At 45.6% G+C, this 18,043-nt stretch overlaps 1 protein-coding gene across 12 annotated transcripts in view; it reads left to right on the top strand.

Moving 5' to 3' along the window:
* The window catches only part of IFT122 (intraflagellar transport 122), a 66,061-nt gene that overhangs the window by 21,459 nt on the left and 26,559 nt on the right, over positions 1–18,043 (top strand). For all 12 annotated transcript variants that reach the window (XR_013994874.1, XM_081072068.1, XM_081072071.1 and 9 more), the window contains 7 exons: positions 3,317–3,508; positions 3,669–3,807; positions 4,997–5,199; positions 6,213–6,350; positions 7,663–7,827; positions 10,341–10,538; positions 15,421–15,561. Coding sequence is in view for 11 of the 12 variants with exons in the window: in XM_081072068.1 (XP_080928194.1) it covers positions 3,317–3,508; positions 3,669–3,807; positions 4,997–5,199; positions 6,213–6,350; positions 7,663–7,827; positions 10,341–10,538; positions 15,421–15,561 (1,176 nt within the window). In the remaining variant the exon portion in view is untranslated. The remainder of the gene's footprint in view (positions 1–3,316; positions 3,509–3,668; positions 3,808–4,996; positions 5,200–6,212; positions 6,351–7,662; positions 7,828–10,340; positions 10,539–15,420; positions 15,562–18,043) is intronic.

Consider the following 18,043-nt stretch of genomic DNA (forward strand, 5'->3'; position numbering starts at 1 on the left):
TTTAAAAGTTGTAATTGAGTAATCAATTTTATACTTCTGATTTCAAATAAAGATATAAGAAATTTTTATTAAGTACATAGGCAATATTGGAATGTTAAAGAGACTCATAATATTTTCTGGCTTGGGGCGGCAGGAAGAGGGGTGTCACTGAACTTCTTGAATCTACATTTATGTCTTTATGTCTTTTACTAAATTGGGAAAAATTTTGGTTATTAATTTCTTTATATAATTTTTCTTCCCCATTCTTTCCTTCTGAAATTCCAATTATATGTAAGACCTTTTGCATATCACAGAGGCCCTGTTCGTTGTTTTAATCTTTTTCTTTTCCCCTCTTGTCTTCAGATTGGAGGATTTCTATTGGCTCAGTCTTCAACTTCACTGAATCTTCTGTCATCTGTAATATTTCTGTTAAGCCCATCCAGTGAATTTTTGTTTCAGTTATTGCATTTTTCAGTTTTAGAATTTCCATTTGGTTCTTTTTTCCTATTCATTCAGTACAATTATATTTTCCTTTGTGTTATTGACCATAGCATCTGCTAATTCCAATATCTAGGATCATCTTGGGGCCAGTTTCTGTTGATTATCTTTTCTCTTGACTATGGTTCACATTTTCCTGCTTTTTGGAATTTTGGATTGTATCCTGGACGTTATGAATGATCTGTTACAGAGACTCATTTCTATCATGTTTTCCTGAAGATTATTGTGTGTGTGTGTGTGTGTGTGTTTTTTCTTTTTCTTTTCCTTTTTTAAGCAGGTAGTTAACTTGACCACTCAACAGTCACACTCCGTCTTTCCATTGATGGCAATAGCTGAAGTTTCTGTTTAGTTCTTTAGCCTTTGAGAGGCTTCTTGGCATCTGTCCCACATGTACATATTTCAAGTGGTTCTAGATATTCAGCAGGGTGTGTGCAGAATTTAGACTACCCTCTGCATCTCTTTCTTTGTATTTCCTACCTCACTTTCAAGCTGCTGTGTCATTCCAAGTTTTGTGCTTACCCAGCAGGGCGCTGATGGGGCCTGCCTTGAGCTAAAAAGCCATTTAAAAAAAGAGAGAGAGAGAGAAACTCACCTAAGGCCTCTACCTTCTTCCAAATGCACATACTTCAGTTTCTCTCTGCTTTTGGTTGTTCTCCATAACTTCGGGTGGTTGTAATTTATAGTTGGTCCAGAGTTTATACTTGTTACCTGCAGGAAAGTTGGTCCAGTAGGAACTAGTGAGCCATTACAAGAAGCTTCAAGATTTCCATGTCATGACTCATTTTTCAATTTTCTTATTAGATTTATTATCGTTATATAAATAAGCATTAGGGAAAGTTTTGGTTGATAGGTATTTGAAATTCTTTCAGGGAAAATTTAATATATTAAAATAATAATTGCAGTTTAAATTAGTTTAAGGGAATTTATTAAGTTGTAAATGAGGCTGAGTGAGGGATTTTATAGTCTGTTGAAAATTGAATTCAGTAAGCATTAATTTCAATTGGGTATTTAATTTTACTAGACATAAATAGGAAAACATTTGTAAATTGAACATAAAAACTTAAGGAGAAGTCAGGTTTTTAGAGTTATTTCTTTAACAAACTGACTAATAATTTAATAATGGTAATCATAAATAGTCTTTTTATTTATAAAACGTACCCTCAAGGGCAGCAAAAAATTTAAGTGACAGTAAGGAGCTTGGGCTTTAGAGAAGTACAGGGGCCATGGGGACACAAGGAAGGTGGGTCTAAATCAAGTGTTGTTGAGACAGGGAGATTGGGGGATGTTTCCTGGGGGAGATGACAACTGGCAGAGGAGGAGAGAGAAAGGGCACTGCTGGCCAGGACTGGGATGGTATGGAAAATAGCCCCTGTGAGGACATGGAGGCCTGAAAGAGTCTGATTCTCTTGGGAAACTAAGAAGTTCAGTTTGGTTGAGGGAAGAATCTTGGGATCTAAGCTCAGGAGCTTGACTTTTATCCTAAAAGCTGAGGGGACATCATCAAAAATGAAAAGGCAACTCACAGAATGGGAGAAACATTTTACAAATCATGTATCTGATACGGGACTTGTGTCTCAAATATGTAAAGAACCCCTACGACTCAATAATAAAAAGAGAACCCAATTTAAAAAATGGAAAAAGACTCTGTATAGACATATCTCCAAACAAGATATACATGTGGCTAATATGCAAATGAAAAGATGCTCACCATCATTAGCTACCAGGGAAATGCAAATCAAAATCACAATGAGACACCACTTCACACCCACTGGGATGGAGAAATTAGGACCGATAAACACTACTGGTAAGAATATAAAATGGTGCGTCACTTTGAAAAAGTCTGACAGTTCCTCAAAAGGTTAAACATACAGCAATTCCACTCCTTGGTATATACATCCAAGAGAGATGAAAACATGTCCACACAAAAACTTGGGCACAACATTCCTAGTAGCCTTATTCTTAATAACCAAAAAGTAGAAATGGCCCTTAACTGATGCAATGATAAATCACATGTAGTATAGCCATGGAATGGAATACTATTCAGCAGTGAAAAGGAATGAAGGACTGTTATATGCTACAACACAGATGAGACAATCATAAAAGGCCATATATTGTACTATTTCATGTATATGAAATGTCCAACGTAGGCATATCTATAGACACAGGAAGTATATTAGTGGTTGTAAGGGGATGGAAAGCGGGGGGAGGAAATTGGGATCAACTGCTAACAGGTATGGGGGTTCTTTTGGGGGTAATGGAAATGTTCTGGAATTAGTGATGATGGTTGAACAACTCTGAATATATTAAAAGCCAATGAACTGTACACTTTAAATGGGTGAATTGTATGGTATGCAAATTATATCTCAATATGGTCGTTATAAAGAGAAGTAGGATGGGTATTGTTTCAAAACAAAGGACAGCTTTTTAAATTGAGTAAATTAGGTTTGTGAAATACTGAAAAAAAGAAAGAACAAAGAAGCGGAGGGGAGCCATGAACCCTGGCAAGTCCTATGTACAGAGGAAAGCTTGTTGGAGAAAGACCATCCCAGGTCCAGGTTGGCTGAGGAGCTGAGACACACTCCTGGAGCAGTTAGGTGGGACTGGGGGAGACCCCGCTGCCGGTGGTGGTCAAGGACTGGGCGATGTGGAGGGGAGGAGTGGGTGCTCGCAGGGAGGCTGGCCTGTGTCCATGATGGAATCACACAGAGAGTGAGGCTGGCCAGTTCTCCTCTCTTCCCAGTTGTCCCCATTAAAGTCAATGAGAAAAGCCCTTAATTGTGTTGCAATCATTAAGGATTCAGACGGGGTTTTCCTCTTGGTGTGTGTGCTCTTTCCTCAGATCGGGAAGGATCGGCCACTGAACTTTGACCCTTGCTGCGTCAGCTACTTTACTAACGGGGAGTACATTTTGCTGGGGGGATCAGACAAGCAAGTGTCCCTTTTCACCAAGGATGGAGTGCGCCTTGGGACTGTTGGGGAGCAGAACTCCTGGGTGTGGACGTGCAAAGTGAAACCCGATTCCAACTATGTGGTAAGAAGCGGGAGTTTACTTTGTCGGGCCATTGCCTGAGTAGGCACTGAACACCAGGCATATTGAGCCAGTCAGATCTTTGACGTTTTCTTCTCACAAATGGGAGGATAGACGTGTTCTCCACAGAGAGCTGGGAATTGACAACTCCCTTTCCCTGCAGGTGGTGGGCTGCCAGGATGGCACCATTTCCTTCTACCAGCTGATTTTCAGCACTGTCCATGGGCTCTATAAGGACCGGTATGCGTACAGGGATAGCATGACTGATGTCATCGTGCAGCACCTGATCACTGACCAGAAAGGTAAACGGCAGGTATGGCCCCTCGGCCCTCCAGACTTGGGGAAGAGGGGTAGGTTGAGAGGGCTGCTGACAGGGCAAGTGAAATGATAGGAAGTGTTTATCCTTAGTCTTTTGGAAACACGTTGGACTACTGGTTCTTGCTTTTTTTTGTAGGGCAGGGGGTGAGGGAAGGATGTACATGTCTTTCTGAATCTAGTGAAAGCAAAAAACCCTCTCCCAAAAATAATGCACAGACTCAGAAAAATTTTGTAGATAATTCCAAGGGGTACATGGACTCCCTAATTAAGGGAAGGTAATGTATAACGAGCCAGAGCCAAGGTGGCTGCCCTGCTTGGGTCTCTGTGGACCTGAATCCCCTCTGGTCACAGGCACTCCTGGGGTACTTCTCCCCCTCAGCTCCATCTCTACTTGCTTCTTGGCATATCCTTCCCCCAGAGATAAGCCGGGACAGTGGGGTTCCCACAGGCTCGCTCAGAAGATCAGGGTTCCAGGCCTAGTGCAGTCAGTCCAAACTCAGTCTTCTCCTCTGTCCACCCAAATGCTGGGCTGGTTAAATGGGCTAAGCATCCATTCATTTCAAGTGTACGTCTGTGCAGATGTGCTGGCATGCGTGCGCGGAGCGATCCTGGTTGAGGGTTTTCTGCAGACTCAGATGCCATCCTTTGGTCCCCATCTGGGAGGGCCTCTGTTTAAAGATTCCACCTGTGATGGTGAGGGTGTAGCCACTTGGGCAGCTCCGCAGCATCCCTTCTGGAGACAGTTTCCCTACCTGGTCTGTAGTGAGAGTATGAGAGCCGAGTGTGTACCAGAAACTACACATGGTTCCCTGTTGTTAAGCGTGGTGTTTGGGGAATGGCCAGAGGTGTGGACAGTCACTTAGGTGGGCTCCCGATCATCAGGGGCCATTAGTGCTGTGCAGAGCAGTTTATATTTATGTTCAGCAAGTGATGGTAGCACGAAGAATTTCATTTTCCATACTCAGTTGTAAGCTTTGGACCACAAAGATTATATATGACTTTGGATACCAGTGTTGAGCAGAGTTGATTGTCCTTGTTAGACACTGTAAAGATTTTTTGATGAGAGTGTCACCTTTAATTGCCAGTAGCATTAAGTAAATGATAGCTTTTAATTTCTCTGACTTCTAGCTTACTTAACCTCTTGCTAGAGCTGATTTTTTTTTTCTTTGACAGTTCGTATTAAATGCAAAGACCTTGTGAAGAAAATTGCCATCTACAAAAATCGATTAGCTATCCAACTGCCAGAGAAAATCCTCATCTATGAATTGTATTCAGATGATTCGTCAGACATGCGTTACCGGGTGAAGGAGAAGCTTGTCAGGAAGTTTGAATGTAACCTCCTGGTGGTGTGCGCTGATCACATCATCCTCTGCCAGGTAAGCAGCCGTGGGTGGGGCTGACTCTGCTTGATGCTTCCTCCAAGGATAGGGTACCCGATCCTTGGGTTTTGGGGTCAGGGTTTTTGGACACTGGGAATTGGTCATTGCTTTCATTTTATTGACATCTAGAAAGTCATGGGCCATAAGCACTTTGTTCTACTGGGGTTAAATATACTTGAATGACTTAAAGCCTAAATTGATATCCTACAAAATGAAGATTGATTTTCTTTTTTTTTTTCTTTTTCCTTTTTGGTAAACATATACATATACAAATTTATGATATTCTTCAGTTAAACAACAAAAATTTGTATCAAGTCAAAAATAGTAAAGGAAGTTTTACTTTCTGATAGATTTTTTTTCACAGGAAAAATTTTTTTCTACTTAGAGCTTTCTAGAAAATGTCTAGGTCAATGCCAAGAGAAGTTTGGAAAGACTCTGAGAGAATGCCAACCCAGCATCTTTCTTTTTTTTCTTTTCATATATTTTTTTAAATTAAATTTATTGGGGTGACAATTGTTAGTAAATCTATATAGATTTCAGGTGTACAATTCTGTATTACATCATCTATAAATCCCATTGTGTGTTCACCACCCAGAGTCAATTCTCCTTCCATCACCATATATTTGACCAGCATCTTTCTTGGAAGTAGAGGTGGATTTGATTTCATGAAACTAGGCCTATTGGAAATGATAAAATGGAAGAAATCCTTTAGGAATCATTGGATGTAAAATACTATTAACATCTCTCTAAAAGTCTGGAACTTCAAGCAGTTTAGGGGTGCCACAGGTTATAGGATAGAAGTGGCAAATAGGTGTGCTGAGGGTAAGCTGGGCTCCATGGGAGGACCTGTGTGAAGGATTAATGATCTCAGTTATGTTGACCAGGTGGGGTTAGATAGATTCTGAACGTGTAGGTATTTTTCATCTCTTAGGGGCAGGAAGACCTCCTTGAGAGGGCTGGGTAATACTTATTGTGTTGAATATCCATGCGGAGCTGGGTTTGCTTTCTAGGAGAAACGGCTGCAATGCCTGTCCTTCAGCGGAGTGAAGGAGCGGGAGTGGCAGATGGAGTCTCTCATTCGCTACATCAAGGTGATTGGCGGTCCTCCAGGCAGGGAAGGTCTGTTAGTGGGCCTGAAGAACGGACAGGTGAGTACTCCTCCTGTCTCCCATCAACACATTATCTGCATGCAGACACAGGCAACCAGTCAAGTTATGACCCTGAGATGGGTTTCCAGGGCAGGAAAAGGCTTCTCCCCGCCATGGGCACGTTAGTTTCCTTTTATGAGAATAGCTTCAGGCCAAAGACTCAATGGCCCTCAAACTCATAGCATGCCCCATTCTGGCAGAGTTGGCACTGCCGCCTCTGGGCTGCACATTGAGTGGATTAATGGGCTAGAGTCACCTAGAAGGTGGGAGATTTGTTAGAGATGTGGTTTCAGTGGCTTAATAGAGAGGGAGGCAGAGATCGTTCCTTAGGTCAGATCCCTATTAGGGCAATGAATGCATGAAGGCAGTGTCTTCTAGCTCGTGTCCTAGCGGGTGCTGATCCACAGGCTATTACTAGATGTTATTAGAAAAATGGACCCTTTGTTCAAATAGATGTGGAAAATCTAGGTTACACCAAGTTAAACAGTTTTCTGTGTGTTCTTTGCTCAAAATAAGAAAAGTTCTAAGTGGGCTAAATGGAAATTTGAAAGTGAAAATATAACTGCATTAGCTTGAGAGCCAAGCTGTCTGGCAGATGGCTTGTGGCGGAGGCTTGTCAGGCCTTTCCTGGGGACAGCAGTCATGGAGTATGAGTTAGCAAGGACCATAGGATAGCAATACCAAAGGAGAGGAAAGCCTCCTTTTCTGTCACAGTCAGCTATCACTTGCAGTGTGAGGCCTGAGAACATAGACTTTGGGGGCAGGTCGACCTGGGGTCATGCTTGTTCTTAGCTCCTCACCAGCTGTGTGACCCTGTGCAGGTCACTTCACCTCTCTGAGACTCAGGTTTTACAAATGAGGATCACGTTTTGTAAGCTGTCAAAAGCAGTCGATAACTGATTGCTGTCACTGCTCATGATCATAATTATTTTGCTGTGATTAAACCAGAGGTCTTAGCAGTATTTATCGTGGCCTCTTCCTGTGTGAGTGACTCAGATCTCACTACATGATATCTGCTAACCCTTCGGTTTGGGTAATATCATTAACAAATTCCCAGTGAAGAAGACATTCAAGTAAGTGTGTCATGTCCTGGAGCCTGTCATCACTTGGGTGACCCCTGGTGAACTGTGCTCTGGTCTTCTAAGGATGAGCCCTGCTCCCTTTCTTTGGATGAATCCTTTTCTCTGCACACAGCCTCTGGTGAAGTTAGTGGGAGTTGCTCTTGTAGAACACATGGGATGCCAGCAGCCTGGCGGTGTTCCAGGGTCTTGTTGCCATAGTGACTCACACTTTTTCTCTGAAATTTTGCCAGATCCTAAAGATCTTCGTGGACAATCTCTTTGCCATTGTCCTGCTGAAACAGGCCACAGCCGTGCGCTGCCTGGACATGAGCGCCTCCCGCAACAAGCTGGCCGTGGTAGATGAAAACGACACGTGCCTGGTGTATGACATCTACACCAAGGAGCTGCTTTTTCAGGTGACATTCCAGGGAGTGCCCCGGATGTGGTCCTTTGATTAGAGACCCTCCTCTAGCTTCCCAGTCCTTACAGGAGGTGCTCACACTCTGGCTCCCAGGTGGGTCTCTGGGAGGAGCAGCAAGATGTAGGGGTGTAGGGGCTGTGCAGGGGAGCAGAGCCTGAGAGGCCCCAGGATACAGCCCACCCCTCCCACACACGGGCTTTAGGAGCTGGGCACGCCTCTTTGAATTTTGGTTTCCTTGCAAGTAAGATGAGCAAAACATCTTTCTTACAAGGTTACTGTGAGCAGTAAATGAATAATAATAAATATAATCAGGGCATGTTGTAGGCTGTCAGTGCACGGTTAATGTGATGATGATTCTATTAAAAAAGTCTGCTCACCTACTGGAGGTTGCCTGCATCCATGAGTGACCTAAGACACAGTGAAGAAACAGGACTAGTTTTGTCATCTGAAAGAAGGGGAGCGATGGAGGAAGCCCTCCCTTCTACTTATTTTACAAGGATGCTGTAAGAGCCAGCAAACTGAACTGTTTGGGGGATAGGCGTTCTTTACACATCATTCAGTTTTGTGGCTGGAGGAAGTATGTCACTGGAGAAAACAGCCTAAAAGTCCCATGCCCAGTGCCTGGCTGGCCTGCTGCTGGGCGTAGCGCTGCTCTTTGCCTCTTCAGGGATTTGTAAGTGATCAGGGCTCATTTGCCAGAAGCGAGTTCCCCCCAAAGCTAAAACCTCCCCTGATTGGCTTCATCAGCCACGATCGGTTTGCCAGTGTTATGGGCAGATCGAGGTCTTTTTGTCAGGGCTCTTCCTTGTCTTCAGCAGTAGAACCAGCAGGGAGGAGGGGTGCTGGATTAGGGAGCTGCCTCAGTCGGCTGGAAGGGGCCACCTGGCTACCGCCAGTAACCCCCAAGGGATAACAACTTGCTCACATCACTGGGGAGGCCGAGTGGTTGAGGGGAAAGAAGGCTTTGCCTTCAGATAGACCTGGGCTCCAGTCCTCCCTTCATCACTTACCGTGTGATCCCAAGTAAGTTAGTGAACCTCTTTGAGTCTCGATTTCTCCTCACCTCAAAAATGGAACTAGTAATTACCCCCTCACAGAATTGCTACAGGACTAAGCAAGATACCACAGTGCCGAGCTCAGGGCTTGGCACAAAATAGGGCCCTCAGTGGCACTTCTCCTCAGTCTCCACACTAGCCCCTGGAGGTTGGTTAGCAGGCCCCCATTGTGAATCTGTCTGAGCCGAGCACCATGTAGGAGTAGAAGGGTGTGTGTCTCTCCCCGTCCCCACTGAGGGTTTGGTAGTAGGTTGGGGAAGGTAATTCTCAGCCCTTGCCAGGAGACAAACATTCCCAGCTATCTTTTTTCCCCTCTTCACTGTCCCTGCCCCCTGCAGAAAACAGCTATGTTGGGTTTTTTTCCTCATTATAAAAGTAATCCATGCTCATTATAAAAGATTTAGACATTGTGAGAGATTCTAGGCAGAAAGGTATGAACATGTGCTGGTCCCTAGGGCTCTAGAGCTGAGCAAAAAGCTGAAAGGAGTTGAGGGGAGGGAGTGCCTCCCAGGGTGACCATATTTTTACAGTGTGCAAATTATAAATGTAGAGACAAGTATATTGCTTTTTGATTTTAAAAATAGCTCACTGTTCTTTTGTTTATTACTTAAAAAAAATAGATGTTCATGACTAAAAGAAAATTTCAGGCAAAGGGAAAACAGAAAATGAAAAGCACCCACAATTCTACCCACTGAAGAACAATCCCTGTTAATTCTTTGGGATATACCCCTTTAAACCTTCTATGCGTAGCTATGTGTACTCATTTTTTTTTAATATATTTTATTGGGGGATATTAGGGAACAGTGTGTTTCTCCAGGGCCCATCAGTTCCAAGTCATTGTCCTTCAATCTAGTTGTGGAGGGCGCAGCTCAGTTTCAAGTCCATTCGCCGTTTTCAATCTTTAGTTGCAGGGGGCGAAGCCCACCATCCCATGTGGGAATTGAATTGGCAACCTTGTTGAGAGCCCGCACTCCAACCAACTGAGCCATCCAGCCGCCCCTCCAGAAGTTCAGCGGCAGCTTGTTGTCTTCAATCTAGTTGTGGAGGGCTCAGTTCACTGGCCCATGTGGGAATCGAACCGGCAACCCTGTTGTTCAGAGCTCTAACCAACTGAGCCACCTGGCCGCCCCTGTATACTCATTCTTTAACAGAAGTAAAATCCTTCTGTTGCCGATATTTTTCACTTATTATGTAATGATTAATATTTGGGGATAACAATTTTTTTCAAAAGCAATGCTTGCTTATTTAAAAATTCCAACATACAAAAGTGCATACAGGATTTTGCCCCTCTCTTCTATCTGTTTCTTTGGATCACTTTTCCTCCCTTTCCTTCTATCCCACTGTTAGCAATTCAGTGTGATTCAGGCTATAAAAAGAGAACCTGACTGAATGTAGGAATGGTGCCAAAGCCCAGGGTGGTGGTCACAGGATCCCCACCATTTCTGCCCGTCAGGAACCAAATGCCAACAGCGTGGCCTGGAACACCCAGTGTGAGGACATGCTCTGCTTCTCGGGAGGAGGCTACCTCAACATCAAAGCCAGCACCTTCCCCGTGCACCAGCAGAAGCTGCAGGGCTTTGTGGTCGGCTACAACGGCTCCAAGATCTTCTGCCTCCATGTCTTCTCCATGTCAGCTGTGGAGGTGCCGCAGGTAACCCGGGGCGCGCCTGTCAGCTCTCAGCAGTGGCAGGAGAGACAAGACCAGGAAAGCCAGGCCCCTCACTGGTGATTTGGGGAGGGGATGGTGAGGAGAGAGGGAAGAGAGAGAAGAATGACAGCTGTGATGTCATGGAAGGCATTCTGGACTTGAACCTGAAATCCCGTTACCACCCTATGCAACCCATGTCTTTGGGCAGACAGCTCAACCTCACTGAGCCTCGTTCTTTTTGATTCCCTCTTTCTGGTAGGGACAGGGAGGGCTATGGAGGGTTGTCTGTCAGCAGACAGAGTGTGTTTCACTGAGACCCGCGCATGGGGCAGAGTAGAGCAAGCCAGCAAAGCTGAGAGTCCCGCAGGGTGTATACACAGGTGCATGAAGTGGGGTGGTATGTGTGAGGAGAATATGGATGGGATCGGGTGTGGGGGCTGAGCTCTGTGAGCCAGAAGGGGGGCATGGGACTATCGGCACAAGTCCCTCAAACTAGAAAGAGACCAGAACAGAAATGGGAGGCTGGAGTCTGGAGCCATAGAACGAGAGAGGGCAGAAACACAGATAAGAGGGCAGAGACTGGCAACCTGAGGCAGGGCTGGCCAATCACAGCCATCCCAGCTGCCTGTCTGCCTCCCAAATAAACCGTGCCCACTGTAGAACTGCTGTAAAATAGAGAGAAGCACCAAGGAGGGGGACATTAGCCCTCAGAATCCAATCCTTAAGAGAGAATCACTTTTAAACATTTGGAATATATCCCCATAGTGACTTCATGCTTGGAATGCAACAGCGAGATAAAATAGAGCTCAGAGGGCATTTGTTCAGTTAGGGTATTTTTAAACCCAGTCCTTTTCTATATGTTTATGTAACGTATACATGATATACAATTATGAGTATATCATGTAAACATTTTTAAACAAAACCAGAATAGTACTATAAATATTGCTTTGTGACTTTTGTCTGTAAGTATTGGTCATATAGATGAAACCTCAGACTTACTGTACTTAATTTACTGAATGTGGACCATAAATAAGAGACACTTCTAATCACCTTCTTTTATTTCCATCTTCTAATTTAACCTAACATTTACATATTGCAGACTTATCACTTTGTATGGATTATTGGCTATCAACCAGCAGTCTAGCTTTTTCACTCAGCCGCCTACTGGAAACATGGCTCCATATCAATAAATGTACTTTTCTAGCAGTTTTAAATCCTAAGATGATTCTAGAGTCACATACAATTGTAACATCTCATGCAGAGATTCCTGTACAACCTGCCCAGTGTCCCCCACTGGTACCAGTTTGCAAAGCTGCAGTTCAGATTTGTCACCTGTATAGGTTTGTATTGTAACCAGCGCCACCCCATGAGATCCTCGGTGTTGGGTCACTCTTATCATAACCACACCGCCCTCCCTGCTGCCTCCCCCACACCCTGAATGGTTTTTAATGACTGCTTTTTATCCTATCTTATGGATCTTCCACAACTTACTCTACCAGTACCTATTGTTAGACATTTATGCTGTTTGCAGCTTTTTTGCTATCATAGTTAGTGAACATCTTTTGAGCTAAGTCTTTGTTCTTATCTCAGCTCCTTGGTATAAATTCCTAGAAGTGAAATCACTGGGCCAAAGGCTCTTTAGGCTGCATATGAAATTTAGACATGTTTCCTGATTACCTTTCAGCTAGGCTACGTCAGATCTACGTTCCCTGCACGCATCTCACCTTTTCTCACTCTCCCTGGCATGGCTTCTTGTAAAGGGTGGGACTGGAGTCCATTTCTTCCTCTAAGCTGATGATGCCCTCGTTACTCATTGCTGCAGGAACTATTAGTGCCTGACACAGAGCAGTTATTCAATAAATGTCAGTGGAATTCAGACCTGAGTAAAAGGAAACAGGAAAATAGAAAGCCAGAGAAAGAAGGGAGAGAGGTGGGTGGAAGTGGCCGCAGGAGGAGGGGCAAGAACAGCCCCTGTGGTCTATGCGTATTTCCTTGCAGTCCACATCTGCTGCCCATCCCAAACCTATGCACCACATCCACCAGAAACCCAATCTTCCCCAATCATGCCAAACAGGCCATGCTGATTGAAAGTTTTTCTCCCAAGACTGCCATCCTAACCTCAAAGATAAATGCAGTGTGCTGCTCCCTGACTTTGGCCGTCCAAGAGGAGCCGAAGGGGCGGTCCAGGGCTTCCTCCGCCAAGCTCTTAAGATTCAGAAGCCAGAGTCCTCCCCACACCCCCATGGCTGCACCAAGGCCATCCTGCTGATGCAGCAGGTCAGAACTGCCAAGGGTTAGGAAAGGCAGCCTCAAGACAAAGGCTATTTATCTGTCGCCTCTGCCTCCAGCCATCCTGTGGTTTTGGCCTACAGAAGGGGGAGAAAGCATCAGACCCACTCTGGGGATTTCTGGTTTCCTTTCGAAATTTACATCATCTTGTGCAAGAACTGTTTGTCAAGGCTGCCAAGTAGGGCGGCAAACCCTGGTCAGGCTTCTCAGGGCGGGTGGTGACTTCATGCTTGGAATGCAACAGCGAGATAAAATAGAGCTCAGAGGGCATTTGTTCAGTTAGGGTACTTTTAATCCTCCCACTCTCATATTGTGCCTCCCAGGCAAGCCCAAATGTTAACCATTTGTCATACGCTCAATTCTGATGGGCCTGCTCGAGTTTTGTCCCACTCTCATGGGGCATTCAGCATGGCGGGTAGTTGCAGTTTAGAGGAAGAAACACTGGCTTTGAGTTCTGACTCTGCCACCTAAACCATCTATGACCTTGAGCAACTCCTTTCACTCTTTGGGGCCTCACTTCTTTTCTGTGCAGTGGGGTTAATTATATACATCTTTCAGATTTTTGTCTGACCCAATTCCTAGTATTATTATTATTAATTATTATTATTAACAATCTTAAAATAGTAAACACTATAAAACAACTAAATTGGAACAGAGGGTGCTCACTAAATGAGTTTAGAAAGGAAAGCTCATTGTGCATGGGGAGTTTGAGAAAGCTTCTAGGAGGTGGTGACACTTCACTGGAACCCTAAAAGGTCTGGAAAGGCAGAGGGGTGCAGCAAGGGCATTTCAAACAGAGGGAAAGGTGGGGTGGGAACAAGTCTGGAGAGTTCGGGCGATGGTGAGAGGCTGGTGCTGAGAAGATACCACGGACATAATGCACTCGCTCACTTTTTACCCAGCACTTCATTGTTTTGAAAGCACTTCTCTTGTTTGCCTGTGGCAGCCTATGAGCTGGACAGGGCATCTCAGCAGAAGTTAATTTTACTCAAAAAAAATCACACAGCTAGGGTGTGGCTGAGCAGGCCTAGCTCAGCTGCTCCCCCATCCACCCCCTGCTGCCCTTGAAGGGAGGGGAGGTGGGTGAGATGGCACGGGAGGAAAAACGAGCACTCAGAAGCAGGCACATCTTGCTGTTAGAGGGCAGAACGGCTTAAAAAGAAAACAATTTTTCTTCATTCTGAAGCTGAAAAATGAGAGAGGAAATTTCAAAGATAAAGGCCCCCAAATGGAGAAAACAGCACTTCCAGCTCCACATTTGGGAATCATTAGCACAGAGGTACTGGCTGATTGATCTCCACTGCCTGGGAATCCAGAAGGAGAGATGTAGTTCCCTTTAGCACACTGACAGGCCTGAAACAAGGGCAGGACCTTGCGTTATGAAAGACACCCAGGCCCAGCTCGGATGTGTTCTCATGCACGCGCGCGCACACACACACACACACACACACACACCTAGGGGCAGGAAGGAGCCAAGAACCTGGAGTCAGGCCTCCCCAGGCTACAGCCCCAGATCTTAGTCTTCTGTGTCCTCAGACAAGTCTCCTGGGCTGTAATCAGGAAGTGATAATACCTGTGGCACAGGGCTGTTGGGACCGATCGAAGAGCACTGTGTAAACCTAGAAGAGAAGGTGGTAGGAACTATTCACAGGTATCACAGCAAGGCAGCTCCATCTGGAAGGAGGGAGGTTCCCAACACCACGGAACTAGGAGACGTGTGTCTAGAGCAGCGGTGTCCAAACTGCGGTCCACGGGCCAACTGCGGCCCACAATCCATTGTTAATTGGCCCACAGCAAATTCCAAAAATATATTTCGTTTACTTAAATAAACCAGGTTATGCAATACGTACTTCACCTCGAGTAAGTGGCCCGGCTGTTTGTGTATTTTACCGAATATGGTCCTTGGTGAAAACCATTGAAAAAAGTTTGGACACCCCTGGTCTAGAGTCTTCCTGGGTAACCCGAAACAGATCCCTTTCTCAGGGTAAAAAGGTTCCTTGGCCTTCTTTGGGAGAGGCCATCCAGACCCCTCCTCACAGTAACATTGTTCATTCCTCCAGCACATGTAGACCACGGGCCTGCCAGGTAAGCACAGCCTTGCAGTTGCCCTCAGGTTGTGCCTGGCCTTGTGGGGAAGACAGGCTTATAATTACAACACAACCAGACATTGGGATAAAGGACAGAGGAAGCTCAGACTCCTATCTTTGAGGAGTCCATGAAGACTTTCCAGAAGAGGTGATATTTTCACAGGGCCTGGAAAGCCAAATAGGTACTTTCCAGACGGAGAGGAGGGACAAAAACTTTCCAGATGAGGGTGACATCTGTGGTGAGGCCAGCCTGGAGATGGGGAAAGCTGGTGGTGGAGGTGGGGAAAGCTGATGGTGGAGGGGAGGCTGGGCAGGAGGTTTGTGGGGTAGCCGAGTGGAAGGCACACGAGGTGGACTGCGGTATGGCTGAGGGTACTGCTTAACCATTGTAGCGTTGCTCTGCAGGCATTTGTTATTAAGTAAGTACACACCTCGGGGGTCAGGCTTTGTATGAATCTGACTCTTTCCATCGCTCTGAAACAATCTTTCCTTTTCATGAAATCTTGCAGTCTGCTCCGATGTACCAGTACCTGGATAGGAAACTGTTCAAAGAAGCCTACCAGATTGCTTGTTTGGGGGTGACAGACACTGATTGGCGTGAGCTGGCCATGGAAGCTTTAGAAGGATTAGAGTTTGAAACAGCAAAGAAGGTAAGCATCTAGTCAGCAGAAGCTGGAACCTGGTCCTCTGAGGGTCCCTTGAAGAAGCAGAAAGGGGTCCAGGTGGCATTTGGAGAGGCAGACGCATACTACAGTGGGCCCTGGAGTTAGACTGACCTGGGTTTGGATCTCAGCTCGGCCACCTCCTAAATATAAGCGTTTCTGAGCTCGCTCATTTGGAAAATGAGGGTGACAATAGGCCCCATCGTTACGAAGTTATAAGGATCTAATGCGATAATGCCTGTAAAGCTTGTCACAGGAGAAGCATCTCATAGATTCTAGCTGTCACTCTTATTAGCTATCATTTATGTAAAGCACCTAGCTAAAAGCCTGGCACATAATAGGCACTCCATAAATGGTAGCTTTTGTTATTGGTGTAAGCACTTATTGGTATCAGGCCATTTATTACACAATGCTCTTTCTCTTGGCAGTCTGCTAAGTATGGTGGAAGAGATGGCCGAGCGTCAGGCTGACAGTAATGCCGCGGTGTCATTTCCGGGCTCGGTCTATCAAAACTACAGAAGTGGCTGAAAACAGTTGACCCCTTTCCACACATTAGAAAAAGCCCAGCTATGTCTCTGAGTTGGGTTTCTATCTGGAACCTGAAGTGTAAGGAAAAGGAATGACCTCCAACGCCCTCTCCCCTACTCCTCCCTTCCATCTGTATCTTCCCACTGCCAATTAATGAGCTACTCATTCTGCCCATACTACTGGGCTGGTAGGGGAGGCTTTGCAGAGGCATGTGATGCCAGCCCCGTGCTAGGCGTGAAAAGAGGGGAGTGGACCGAGACCAGACTAGGATCCAGAAGCCTGGGTGAGACTCAGCTCTGCCATTACAGGCTGGATGACCCCTCAGTCCTCCCATTGCTATAGTGGGGATGGTGAAGACACAGTGCCATCAGGCTTAACCGTCACATTGTAAAAGGGATTCTAAAAGTAGCAATGGTTGTACAGTGCTAGCTGTTATTCAAACAAGTACAATTATAATTATATAATGATTACATTATATTTTTATGTCTACTGTGTCAGGAAAGGGCTTTAAGAATTCAGAAGAGGGAAGAAACATTTCCATGGAGGGAGCTTCCCCCTCCTGCCCCACTCTGAAATGCCAAGAGGTATGAAGAATAGCAGAGGATTCCTAGACTATGTTTTGTTTTTTTTAAGCCTGGAATGAAATCAGCCAGCAGTGCTTAGCCCAGTGTTAGATGCTTAGCAAATGTTTGAATGGATGAAAACTGACCTTCCATTTGGTTAACACCTGCCCCCAATTCTGTATCCCCCACCCCCAAACATTCCCTGAGAATAGAAGTTATTGTATTAAATCCGCAAGATTTTGACCATAGACTAGGACTTGATCATTTTATCCAAATCCCTAGTCCCCAGCCTTTCTTTTTCTGCTTTGCCACGTCACTCAGGCACACGTGGAGGTGGAGTAGTTCCTGGCGATAGACTGCTGTCCCCACTAGATGGCAGCGGAGAGCTGATTAGCGCTGGGACGGTGCTCTGAGCAGAACTGCAAATGCTTCTCTGTTCCCATATTTCCTTCCCTGAGGTTATTCATGGGCCTTGTGACTGACCACTCGACCAGGGCACCCCTGACTCTGCAGAATGTGTCAGGGCTGAAGGAACTCGGAAACAGATTTCTCACTGTGGCAGGGAAGAAGTTGGTCCAGCGCCCCCCAGCTGGAAGGAGACCTAGGACTAAGACCTAGAATGCTCCTTTCCTCTCTGCCAGACATTTGCCAGGTTTCCCTCTCAAGTTGCCTTAAGGAAGCCCAGACCTAGAAGATAGCTTATAAGACCTCCACCAAAGAACACAGGTGTTCTTGGCCCTCCATCCCTTTGCTCATGTGATACCTGCCTTACCCTTTCAAGGAATTCCTCTCTAGGAATACCCATTTTCCAGGTCCCCATTCTGATGCTTTACTTAATCCTGCCTCCCTTCACTCGCCGTGCCCAGTGAATCTGTTCTCCAGGGCATCTAGTTCATACTTGCATAGCTCTTATCTCAGGGAGATTTAATGATCTGTTTAATCTGTCTGCCTCCCCTTTTAGAATATGGGCCCCTGAATTGGGGAGGGGGACAGGAGCCAAGTCATACTCCTCTCTGGGTCCCCAGCCTGACAGGATGTCTGGTCCTATGGTATGAGAAGGTGAAGTCACATTGTGGTCATCTGTGAGGCAGCCAGAGGCTGGTGACTTGCTCATTTCCCCAAGTCTTTTTAGGACAGACGATGTCGTGCAGCTAAGGAGAGGCTGCAAGCGGCCAGGGTTGTTCTGCATTTCATATTCTAGGGACTTCAGGACCTGCTGTCTCCTCTAGGTGTGTGTCAGCCCATTTCACATGGGGCAGTGTAAAGAAGCACAGCTGGGTAGAAATGTTGGCAGCAAAGCCACATGAAGATCAGCCTGACGTGGTGGGTTATGCTCCTCTAAACCCCTTGCAGAATCTGAAAGCAACAGAAGAGGCTTA

This window comes from Rhinolophus hipposideros, assembly GCF_964194185.1.
Source record: "Rhinolophus hipposideros genome assembly, chromosome: 14".
Taxonomy (NCBI): Eukaryota; Metazoa; Chordata; class Mammalia; order Chiroptera; family Rhinolophidae; genus Rhinolophus; species Rhinolophus hipposideros.